The 13,165-nt window shown below is 38.3% G+C and overlaps 1 protein-coding gene across 1 annotated transcript in view; it reads right to left on the bottom strand.

The window, feature by feature from the left end:
- NELL2 (neural EGFL like 2) overlaps positions 1 to 13,165 on the bottom strand; it is a gene marked incomplete at both ends in the record, with an annotated part of 149,025 nt that overhangs the window by 54,542 nt on the left and 81,318 nt on the right. Inside the window, one exon of the mRNA XM_084286757.1 lies at positions 6,890 to 7,015. Within this exon, the coding sequence (XP_084142883.1) occupies positions 6,890 to 7,015 (126 nt within the window). The remainder of the gene's footprint in view (positions 1 to 6,889; positions 7,016 to 13,165) is intronic.

The raw sequence follows: 13,165 nt of genomic DNA, 5'->3' as shown, positions 1-13,165 counted from the left end.
TCTGCTGAGGACTATAACTGTATCTTTAATACTTGTGTTCAAAAGCTGTGGAAGAAGTTTGGCAGTTCTGAAAGAAAACATCTCCCACCTGCTGGAGATCATCATTAGCTTGTATCACTGCTTAGCAAAATACTAAACCAACAGGTATCTTTCCTAAGTGGGGACATCACCAGAGCTGCTGTGTAACCTACAGAAAATCTCTCCCTCTCCAAAGCAGGCAGCGTCAATCTCTGGGAGCAGTAAGGACTATGTCTCCTTACCAACCTTACTAATGAAACACAACCGTGCATCAAAAACATTCCTAGTGACATAAAATATTAACTTCCCTACAACTTCAAAAGACTATCCACTGGCATTGACTGTAAGCCAGGCAAATACACTGTTTTTTATAAGACACAGCTATCTACAAGAATGGATCCAAACAGGAGGGCTTAGGAGGGGCACAGGTTTTATTACTGCAGGCAAAGCAAATGTAAAATAAATCACAACGGTGTGGCCAGTCAGAAAGCTGGAGTGACAAAACAGTAATGGCTGCATGGGGAAAAATAGCGTGAAATAGGTGAGATAGTATTAGATGCATGAGCACTGAGCAGGCTAAACGTGACAGTCCCTTGTCTATACATTATGACCCGGTGCCTTTGCTTCGAAGACATCTCACAGTATCATTAAAGAGCAGAGTACGTGGGTGAGATATAACAACTAACGTGGAAAAATGATGCACAGTGGTACAGGCCCTTCCCTCCCACTTTCCCCTTCATTATGGACACCCCTCAAGTAATCATTTGTTAGTATTATCATTACCAGAATTCCTACTTTTTGCACATCATTATGCAGCTAAATGTGTAGCTTTCTCCTTAAACTTTTCCCATATGTCAAGTCAATCTCCTCAGACCCTTAATTATTTTAATGCTGTTCTTGGAATTTCTTCCAATTTGTAACAGATTTGTGCTGCCAGTATTCCAAAGAATTAACATTTCAGGTGTCACTCAACTTGCTACCACCATGCTTCCTGGCAATTTATGCAATTATTAAGTTTCATTTTACAGAGAGAGGCTACTGGAAAAAAAAAAAAAAATGCTGCTGAATGCATTGACAGCACTTTGTGAAAAAAAAAAAATGTTAGATAAAGCTCTGAGAGACATAAATGACTTAAGTATGCTGGGGAGGGGGAGAAGCTCAGCTAACAAGGTCCAGTACATGTCCATTGCTTCTAGTAGACCCTCTGTCATTTATCACCTTACCCAGACTGCACAAACAGAGATATTTATTGAAGATACAGATTTATGATCTTCATGTCTCTGGCCTGAAATCCACAGGGAGCCTTAATACCTCCCTCACTGGTAGCTCTAAGCTCAAGGCACAGGGCAGCCCTCGAGGTTTCTCTTGGAGAGCAGCCCCGAGCTGCACCCCTTCCACTGGAATCACTTCCCCACTTTCCAGCCAGCATGAAAAGGAGGGAGAAAAAAGAGAGTAGGTGGCCCATGAAACTGCACAGAAATGAGGCTTTAAAAATTGTCTCGAGCTTGGAAAATCCCTTCTCTGGGCCATGGGATGCATCTTTCTCTGCCTCAGTATGATCTAAGGAGGATGCTGCACTAAATCCCACAGAGTGTTCTTTCTTCTGCTCCATTTTGATGTGTTATTTAGGGGGAGTGGTCCCAAGGCACTTTAGTTTCTTTAAGAAACTAAAGACTTCTGTTGGGACAAAATATGATTAATCATCCCCTGTGGACAGCATGTGAACTCCTCACTGTCAGAAACAAAGTGTGAAAAAAAGAGAGTTTTCATCTCTGATTTCCTAACTGCTCCCTATTCTATTCTATTATTCTATTAATAATAATATATTAAAAAAAAAATGCAGGAAAGGTTACATATTATGCTGCTCAGAGCTCTGCTACCAGGTGCAGATTACACTGCAATCTGAAACACTGCCGGTGGCAATGGCTGCATCCTTATTTCTAGAAGGAAAACTTTATTTTCTGCAGCCAAGAAAACAGCCTGTGCCTTTTCATAATCCCAGACAGAGTAAGGATGTAAGTATTACTATTCCAGAAAAATATGATGGTATTTAGATTTCATCATCTACAACAGTGATGGTGCCACATACTGCTACACATACAAAACTATCCCAGCAGAGAGTCATGCCATTTTCTGCCTGCCTTTCCCCAGTGCAACACCATAACACTTCAGGTCCTGTGAAGCAAAGTGGATGGGGAATGAGGCAATATGAAAGTAAAGAAAGCATGGTAGCTCGGGGCATATTTTTTATGCCTTTATGCAGTTTGTGCACCCATTTGGCATATGGGTGCAGCTTAGGAGTCATCTCCCCTTCTCATAGCTATGATTGATTTCTGACCATAAAATCAGTCATGAACAACAGATTTCTGTGTAAATATGGTTGTGACTAACACAATCTAACCCTGCAAAATTTGCTTCCAAGATGAATACAAATAACAAAATCTGAAATTGATGTCTTCATTACATCCTTTGTTGTGAAAATCAAAATGTAATTCAGATCTATTGTAAAACTTGCAATAAACATGCCATGAAGAAAGAGACTAGAGCTGCTTTGGAAATAACTATTTGCTGTCTAAATCAGTCTTTTGTGCAGAGAGTTCTGTCAGAGGTAGATACTGCAGATTTCTTTTCAAATGTCTCATGCAGGAGAAAAATCATTAAATGCCACTGATTTTATGTCTCTCTTCTATTTTGATCAATGACTGGCAAATTACATATGTGCATGTGTGTATCAGAATGAAAAAATAGGACACCACGTTAGTCTGCTAGCAAACTGCATGGGCACCATTCGCATTATAAACTGCCTAATCAAGGTTCATCTATAATTTTTCAACATCTTTCTGTGCTTCAGCTATCCTGTGCAAACAATGACATATTAATGCCAAGCTGCAGAACATTTTCTTCCTACTTAGTAATATTCCCAAGGATGTGCTAGCATATCTTTTAGCCCAGCTTGCAGCAAGTCAGCTATTTCATACACAGCTACAGTTCCACAACTGGATTTGATTACACAGCATTACAAGGAACAGTGTGACCTGAAATATATTTCAAAAATTTAACATTTAGTAACACACAGAGCCAGATGTCATTTGTTTGCCCTATTCTTATTATTCCTGAACTGGATTAAAAATCTGCCTCTTCAGTTTCATCAATTTTTCAGTCAAGAAGTCAAACCCAGAATTTCCAACAAGGCAAACAGGTACTTGCAAAAAACTTAAAATTCTGTGGAAGAAAAAAGATGTCTGAATGACTAAATTTTTAGTTGCACACATTGGCAAAAGCCGAAGTGTATCAGACCCTCTGTACACAAGCACTGTTACATGTACATTTGAACAGAATTGCATACTGTCCAACCACACCAACTTCAGTCCTGGAGCATGGGCTCTTGGTAGTTTTTGTAGTATGCTTGCAGTACCAAGGTGCCCCTAAGATTCTCAGGATTGCCTTTGCAAACAAGAGATGTCTGTAAGGCATCTACTTTATGGTTCTCGCAAGTAGCTGGCAACACACATCGTTATAATACCCTTCCACAGCAGTTGATAGTTGATGCTATCAAAGCTGAAGCTTTCGGCTATCTCAAGGAAAAAAGGAAGGAGCAGTGCAGAAGTTATATCCTACAATACTCACCTTCTGCATGAATTACGTAAACAGAGACTACCTGATGGCATGAAAATGAAGATATTTTACATATTAGTGTTTGAATTTGTTTCGAAATACCATTCCTTTACCACTTTTCTTTTTTGCTGGATGTAAACATCAGGCGTTTGTATAAACTATGGAATACATCAGCTATTTAGTGCAGCTTCCACAATAACCTGATTATTAGAATAATAATAAAAAAAAAAAAAATATGAAAAACCTAGGAAAATCTCTTAAGGATAGTGCACAGCCCCCCCCCCCCTTTTTTTTTTTCCAGGTTGCCTGGAAATTGGTTCTCTAAACAAAACCTATTTGGAAAATGCTTTTCTTTCTCAAGTCCTAAATGTCATTTGTTTAGTTGGATGATATTATGGCTCCACTTAAATTATAAATGAAAACAAACAAACAAGTGGGAAAAAAGTAAAGTATAATGAGATTTTCTTTAAAGCATTTGCTTTAAAATACCACAATATTTTGCAAGAGAAAACACTGGTTATGAAAAGTCAGTTATACCCAAACAGTTATACCCAGACCAAAGTTTTTGTCAAAATTTTCTGACAGCAAAACACTACTATTATCACCATCAAATCCTTCCCATTATTATTTTGCACTGATTTATTAACATGCAGTGTCCTGTAAATGCACTCAGTGTTTTTGCTATAAGAGCTTTTGCTGGTTCTCATAACACAGTCAGTGTCTTCAGGAAAGACAATTTTAAGCAAACTGGTAATTTAAGACTTTTACAGACTCCATGTCAAAGCCACAGCAGCATACCTTCACTACTTTTGTTCACTTTACCTCAGATTTATATTTGGGCAAATGGGTGCACATGAAAGTCTCATAAATCAGGAGCTTTGATAGGTGGCAAAACCATTAAAGAGAAAAGAATATGCTGACAGGTGGAAAAACTATAGAGATCTCGTGCAAATACATACGCTTGCAATTTGCTTTAATACAGTGCTGTAATGTAAATGCTCTCAGTGTCACTCATATAGACTCAAACAAGTACAGAATGCCATTTACTGATCAAGCCAAATGACTTTAAAAGTCTCCTGGTTTTCACTAACTTTTTTAAAACAATTGACCTTCCACTCTCTAGTCATTTGGTGGATATGTCATTCAAGTCTCATAACTCTACCTAATTCACTAAGTGGCTAACATCTCCACTGGAGGTGCTTGCCATAATTGTGGAACCAGAAGGAAATACATTTGTTTTGACATATAGACTTAATTATGTTAGGTTGCCATTAGTGGAAATTCCACCACTCAGTAGTCATTGCATCCTCATAGTTGCCTCTCAGTATCCAAAATCTACTCTAATTTAACTACAGGAAAACTCTAGTTTCCGCATCACAGTGAGTGGCATTGCTCAGACATACACAAAGTCACTGCACAACTTAAGCTTCATCTGGCTTAGAGAGTCTTAAGGTTTGAAGTTTTACAAATCTATTTCACCTACTACTTCACTTCCTTTTGCATTAGCTTTTCCCTGCATGGTCAGGGAAAAGGTGAAAGAGAAATCATTCATCTTGTCATTCATGAGGCTGATTCCAGTAGAAATTGTTAATTACAAATGAGGAGCCAAACTCAATTTGGAATGGGAGATCTGTAATGGATTTCTAGCAAGTTTTACCAGTTGGATTGTCCAGAGCTTCTGGACTACACTGAATTTCATGACAGCCCATTTCAGCAAATAAGAGGAATGCAGCATGCAGAACATTGAGAAAGACCTTTACTGTATTTATAGGTACCAAATGCCCTGGTGAACTTCTTTAGGATGGTTCACCATTTGTAGAGTTCTATGAGAATGGCAAATTAGGGGTAAAAAAAATGGAAAAAATATCATGGTGATTTCATTAAACTCAGTCCTATAATAATCTGAATATTCCCATTCAACAAGTGGTGAAACAATTGTTTTACTCAACTGAGAGTGTGGAAAACATGAGGGAGTGACCAGAAACACACTGGCTGTTTCAGGAAAGACATGCTGCAAGCAGCCTATACCTTGATCACTCAAGAACAGGGCTTAATTAAGTAAAAATAATGCTTACCGGTGTACGTAAGAGCAATGCCAAGTACAGGTAGCACAGTCTGCACAAAAATAACACATATATGATTTCAAATCTATGTCCCTGTGTACTGTGCATGCTTGGGCAAACCAGTTACGCTAGATTATGAGGAAGCTGTTTCTGTACCAAAACATACCACTGATGCCAATCGTGACAAAACAGAAAGGACAGGATTAAATAAAATTAAAAATGAATTTCACACTGCTGGCACCATCATTCTGAATAGTCTCATACACTTTTATAGATCATGTTGGTGTTAGTTACAAAACATGAGCTCCAAGAAAGTTTTACTGAACAAATATAACCTTTTATAAAAAGAGATGATGCATTCCCCTGTGCACACAAAATAGCAGTACTGTTTTGTTCACACACATTTTTCTTCACTGAGAGAACGTGCCACATCTTTGAATCATATTTGCTTTATCTGCCTAGTAGGAAAAAAACATTCCTCCCAGGGACAATTACAGTCAGACTGGTTCTGATACAGAACACTATTTTAAACGTTCCATTTTCATTCCATAACCCTAAAGTACCTTGAAATAAAAGGAGACTAGAACAACAGAAAGCCACTGTGAACCCAGCACTCCCACTGGAGCTTCCAGTGCCAGCAGAAGAGGAAGGGAGGATGCAGAGGTAAGACAGATGGTGTGGTCCAGCATCACAAAGCAGGCTGAGCCTTTGCTCTCTGAACACAAAGCATTCAACTGGGGAACCTCCCTGATGCCAGGGCATTTAAAACAAGTGAACACCCATATCTAATATCATATTTAACTCCATCAGAAGTTTGTAGAAGTGTCATTAGACTCCAAGTGGAGTTGTACTGGTATGCCACGTGGAAACCAAGACCCCATAGCACTGCTTTTGGTCTCTTGTTTTTCCCTTCAGCCTCCTCCCCTCACCTTTTCAGCATCCAAGCTCATGCAGACCTACAAGACAATCCATTCTGCTTTACAGATTCGGGCAAACAATGGAACTTATACAAGATCTGTAAAAATATAGTAGCTTTACTGCACTGTATCCTTCTAATTATTTCAGTGTTTATTCTGTTTAGGTTTCATGTAGACATTTTGTGAACCTAAAAAAGATTAACTTTAGAGGAATCATATCAGTGTTCCTCAGTGCTATTACCCTGTTATTTCCTTTCACAAATATACCTCTCTTACCTGTGCATGAATAATCATCAATGCGTATATATCCTGTTTTGCAGATGCACATAAAGGATCCTGGTGTATTTACGCACATGGTGTTCTCCCGACAGTAGTGCTGTCCTTCAGCACACTCATCAATATCTGTGAACAAGACAAAGAGAATGAGTCAAATTCAGACTTGTTCCTCAGAATACCTCCATACACCACTATCCACTTCTGGCAATACTGGATTAGACTAAACTGTTTCTTAAACAGCAATGCATTTTGGAAAGTTTTTGGCTTTCTCCTTTCAAACAACTGCTTGAAGTGTTCAAACAACAGGAGCAGCATGAGCTTTCTGTGAGCAGCTGTTAGTGGAGTTACAAAGAAGATTACAGTGGCTTAGATCTTTCCTAAATCCTTTTGAAGTGCCTATGCTGTTATTCCTACTATTTAAAGAACAACAACAACAAAATAACTGGGGGACCAAACAGCAGACCAACTGGCTCAGCATTGCAATATCATCCATCATTGTATCATTACAGTCACTGTAGTCACCAGTATATGAGCACACTACTGCATGCGTTCCATATGTCTTTGATCTAACAGGTGCTGTTCTCTGGGAAGGACCTGTAAAGAGCACAGTAAGTTCTGAAAAGACACTAGAGCTTATTAGAAATATATGTCATAACCACAAAGCGGTAACTTTTTTTTGTATATTTTTATATATAAATATATACCTGTGTGTGTCTGTGCATATATACATGACATTTTTATATATAAATACATATGCGTGTGTGTCTGTGCATATATATATTCACAGATACACACACCGTATCTGAAAGGAACCTGAAAGATTCTGGTTTATATAAAGACCTGCTCTAAAAGAAAGAAAATTGGAACTTGGTAAAATACTTGTTGGGGTGGAATACCTGCTGCAGTATTAAGTCACAGAGCAAACTCCAGACATAAATCACTGTAGGCACGGACTTTAAAAACCGATTGGTTTTGGTACTCACTTTGGTTGCAAAATTAGGCCTGTTTCTTGTAGCAGGCTATATTTAAATGGTAAGACCAAGGAAGCACCACAAATAACAAAACAACTTCTGCACACTGTTAATATGTGGTAAAGAACAAAGGCTATATTAATTTGGAAGTGATTAGTAGCATGTTGTTCCCGTAATAGCAATGATACAGACTGCATTACTGAGACGCTCTGTACATCTAGTATATTGTCATGCAATGTGCCATTGAACCTTGCTAGAAAAGTATGTTACAAATCAAAAGGGTGGATTGTCGATTTTTTTTTTTCCTGCTCATCAGTTTTGATTTTTTCCCTGTTTTCAATGATGTTTCCAGCTTTCTGAGTTGAAAATAAAATCTCCTGATGGAGAACAGTGCTGTGTTCCAGAGTTTAATGATAGTTCAAAACAATAGATCGGATATATAAACTCAAATTGGGGTCGACTTCTTAAATGTCAACACTATTAACTCCTGTACTTTACTCCATTTTAGATCATATGCTTACCTCCCAATTCTTCCTCCTCTTTCCAGCTTTTTTAAATTAACAGGTACTTTCCTACTCACTGACTGCTTTTCCCTATACATTTCCACAGGAAAATTTCAGTACAAAACAATGTGATACATTGACTGCTAGTGATTCTGTAGTCATTTTCCAGTTTGATTCAGTTTTGGAAAAAAAATCTATTTTTCCCCAATTTGTTAGAACCCAGTTTTTCTGCCCAGTGCAACTGTCCCTAGGATACTGCTGGAGAAGCTGGGGGCAGTTTGTTAAAAAACACTAAGTTCTCAACTCTAAATGCTCAGTGGGGTGAGCACAACCTATTTTTCACAAATTCTGTTCCCAAGGGAAGTTCTAATAAACTTCATCTGTTTTCCTTCCCTTCCTTTCCCTGCAAGCTCTGCAGGCATGGAAGAATCATATCTATATATACTGGTAATGTTTTGTAAAGCACTTGTCATTTTCATATACATACGTAAATACAAAAAAAATAAATGTATATTTACAGTGAGCGCAGTGAGCATACTAAGGCAACACATTTTATGCAAATCATCAAAGAAAGCACAAAAAGAAAAAAGTGAGGCTATCCCAAGACTACCACAGAAGCGGCTGTTTTGCACAGAAAGTGGGAAATGGCACAAAACCTCTTGAAGTACAGATGTTTTGCAGAAACACAAACGTGGAGTTCACAAAACCAGTCAGCAGCTACAGCATATGTCTTGGCTGCCCCTACAAAAGATGCAACTTGTGTCTTTCCTATCCTAGTTCCCAACTCCATATTAAATTAATGGTGTTGATTTATGTTTAAGTAATAACATCAGTCTTCGAGTAATTAGAGGCCTTATGTTCTTGGAGTCAACAGACTGCCTATGAGCCAGCTTTGGCACCCTCAGAAAATTCTACTTAAAGATCCAAAGCCTCAAAAACATTAAATAGGATTTTCTATGAACTATATTAATGATTGCTTTGGCAGGTAAAAAGCCACAGGAGACCAAAAATGCTAATGGTTCTAACCTTCTAATTTGGAAGTGTTGTAAATGAAAGATTTCATTTTGCCAACATCACACATATTGAAGTTTTGCAAAATGTTTTATTTATAATTGCCTTTATTTCAAAACCTTGCTTCAGTTGTTATAACAACAAAATGATCACGTTAACTTCAGATTGAAGTGTTTCATTCGAACGAACCTGATTTATTTCTCAAACTGATTTTAAAAGCTCACCAGAAAGCAAAACTCTTTCCCACCCAGCTCTCTAGAATGCCTATGCAGAATGCAAAGAAAATGAAGTGATTATTACTTCCACTATTACATTACTATTTTACATTGGCACCAAAAGACCCTAAGTATTAACTCCATTGCTTCACATCAAGACACGTGATTGATGAATGTTGCTTTTACAAACCGTTTGCAACTTTAGCACTAAATTACACTAAGATAATTGATAAAAAAGGGATAGTGTCACACAAATCACTAGTTGCAAAGAAAGTGACCACACACATTAAAAAAAAAAAAAAAAAAAAAAAAGAAAAACAAAACAAAACAACAACAACAAAACATGTAATTCCATTCCCCCTTTTGCCTACTATATGCAAGCTTTGTATACATTAGGTTAAGGTATACAGATCAAGAAAGACTGAACTGGGGCAGGGAAAAAGCTCAGCAGCTGTTCTCTTTTAAAACTACCAAAATAAAAGTCTTTTCATCCTGCTTAGTGGTTGAAACGCTGCTTTAGTCTTTTATTCACCTTTAGACACAAATGCACTAATACAACAGTAAACCTGATGTATTTCCATATCTATGAAAGCCTACAACATTTATCTTAATTTTCCCTTGCCAAAAAGCCTTGTTAGCATATTAATGCGCATTAATGTCTCACTGTTTAGTCAATAAGATCCTGAAGTCAGTCAGCTCAATAGGATGAATGCGCCACTCCACTGGTTCTAAACATCCAACGATAAAGACCTGTGTGCTTTAAGTCTGTGATGTGATACTGAGCCACCAGCTGGGATGTACTGACAACAATGTAGTCATGGAGATCATCAATCTGCTCGATTCCCAGTGGAGCAGATAAAAGAGGAATCTCTGGGAAAATTGGTTAGTGCAAAAGTATTTGGAATCTGCACTTCAATGATTTATTTATAGTTGCAAAAACATCAAAACTGAAGAAAGTGCCTTTCTTTAGCCCTCCAAGAGCTCTAACAAAATTTATACAAAAATATATAACCCAGGAAAAGTTTCCTCATCTCCCTCACTCTCATGCCCAAATGAATTTGCTTCCCCATAATGAAATTCCCAGTTATGTTTTACAGTCCCGTTAATAAGAAGAGAACTTGACCTGTAACATATATATCATTGCTGACCAAAGCTAACAAAGTCTCTCCTTAGGCCTAGCTATCCATCATTGCCCTTATCCACCACAAAAGCCTGCCAGAACAAATGAGGCTGGTGCTAAGTCAGTAAATCTGGGCTGGAAAGTAAAGAGAGAAAGCTGCTTCCAGAAGTGAGGATACTTTATAGATAGCGTCTTGCCTCCAGCCATTTTCTTTAAAACTCAATGGTTATCTGGCATAAATGATCTCCCTGTTCACACTTACAGAGGCATATGGTTGACAGAGAGATGCTCTTGCAGGATTTTTGCAATGGATAATATTAAGTATCTAGGAGGAGAGCAAACAGGAGTATTAAAAGTTGTATTTCTAAAAAAAAAAAAAAAAAACTTTCATAAGTGCATCAAAAATTACTCTGAACACAAGAGCAGAGTAGATTCCACTTAGAATTAAGAAGAGGAGAAAAAAAAAAAAAAAAAGACAATACTTTTTTGTCGTTGTTGTTAATGAAAGGTTCCATTTTGACAGCCCATAAATACGAAGCTCCACATTCACCGGCAGAGCAGGGCAATGGCTTTCCACCTCTCCCACACAAATTCATCAGCAAACTTGCATGCCAACATGAAGGCTCCAATGTCAAGTGCGAGAGCATCATTTATGCACCCACCATCCCTGTGAGTCTCAGGCCTCAGAGCCTTCTGACCCCTCTCTTTCCCCTTCCCTCCCCCTTCCCCCCCTTTTTTTTTATCACTACTGACCTAACTTTCAAAGAAATAGACAAGCTGGGAAAAAGTTATGACTTTCATATCAGTTCCCTGACGTAGGAAAAGGGCATCAGAAGATCATTGCTCATTAAGGAAGGACAAAAGAGGAGAATGAACAGAGACCAATCACAGCAACTGCTACCAGGGAAAATAGGTGGATTCAAAATCAACACTATCTGTCTTTCAACCTTCTCATGACCACAAAGGACAAAATGTTCTGTCATTTTTCTTTCTCTTTGCCTTCCTTCCACTGACAGTGTTCTTTTCCCCACCTTCTACCTCTGGCATGAAGCTTTCTCTACTGTTTTCCCCCCTCACCCATCTTTGACCTGTCTGAGTAACTATAGTCCTGTCTCCAGGCTTTGCTCATGTTGTCTCTCACCTGATCTGCAGCCCATTTCTCACCAGCTTAAATGAGAAAGGATAGACTCTTCCTCTATACGTTTAAAGCAAGCTCCCTCCAGCTCACCTACTTGTATTTGTCTTTTTCCTTTCACCACCAAATGTACTGACTCATTCTCAAATACTTCCAACTTGCTTAAGTTTCAAAATCCCCAGTCCCTTGCTCTAATAAAAATGTTCTTAGTAGAGTCTCTCCCACTTTCCCCAGCTGTACTTCCAAACTCCTATTCTCTCCAGGCTCCCTTCACTCTCAGATACAATCTGGTTCCTATATGCCTTGAATTCTTTGCTTTTCACAACGCTATGCTCCCTATGCTGCTGCCCAAGAGGACAAAACACTTCAGGGCTCTGGCACAGCCTTTGCTCTACCTCCTTCCACAACTCTTCCTAGGTTCTCCATCAGCAGGCAAACCTTTGGTTTAACCACCGTTTCTCCAGTGAGTCAAACCAATTGCTGTGTTTTTGTTTTGCTTTGCTCTCCCAAATCTGGTGCAGCAGATTTTCCAACTGACATACTCCACTTCAGTCAGATTGTGCATTTTCTCTCAATCTCCCACATTATTTATCTTCAGCTTACTCACCACTATTGTTGTCATCACTCATACCTCTTGAAGATCATTTTTGACTCTTCTCCTCATAGACATAGGCCTGTGCCTGACCACTTTTGGTACCAATAGACAACAGAAGACTAGTTCCAACAGCAAAATTACTCAGTGCTCACGTGTGCTGTCTACCTCTGCTGGTTCTTTTTCCATTTGCCTGTTTGTTTTTCCTTATTTTTTTATTATTTTTTTTTTCCTCTAGAGTTGTTCTTCTCCCCCAAGCACTTTTTAGAAGCACTAAAACCTAAGGAATCACAATATAATTAATCTTGTGAATCAACTGCAAGAACATAACCCGTGTATTGGGTTCAAACAGATTTAAAAAAAAAAAAAAAAAAGAAAAAAAACACCTTCCACGTATGGTGCTCCCAGCAAAGAGCCTGGGCTGCTGCTAACTTACTGTAGCAATGCATAGGGAGGGTAAGAGCTGAACATTAGAGGAAATGGGCAGCTACTTGTGTCTATTGATTTTTATTGAATTATTAATGGACTTTAAGAGAAATTGAGTGAGTTGGATTATAAGTGTTAGCACTGTTGTAATTGAACTAATAAGAGGTTGTTATAGCTTGACTAGACTGCTAAAACATCAATTAGGCTAAAAATAAATTCCAATTACTGGATCCTCATATAAGCTGTGTTCTTTTCTTGCCCACAATTGAATTGCTTACATAACACTTCCACACATTGTACCTA

Source organism: Netta rufina, assembly GCF_964035555.1.
Source record: "Netta rufina genome assembly, chromosome: 1".
NCBI lineage: Eukaryota > Metazoa > Chordata > Aves > Anseriformes > Anatidae > Netta > Netta rufina.
The sequence above is the reverse complement of the archived record's forward strand: the minus strand, read 5'-3'. Positions and strand labels throughout refer to the sequence as shown.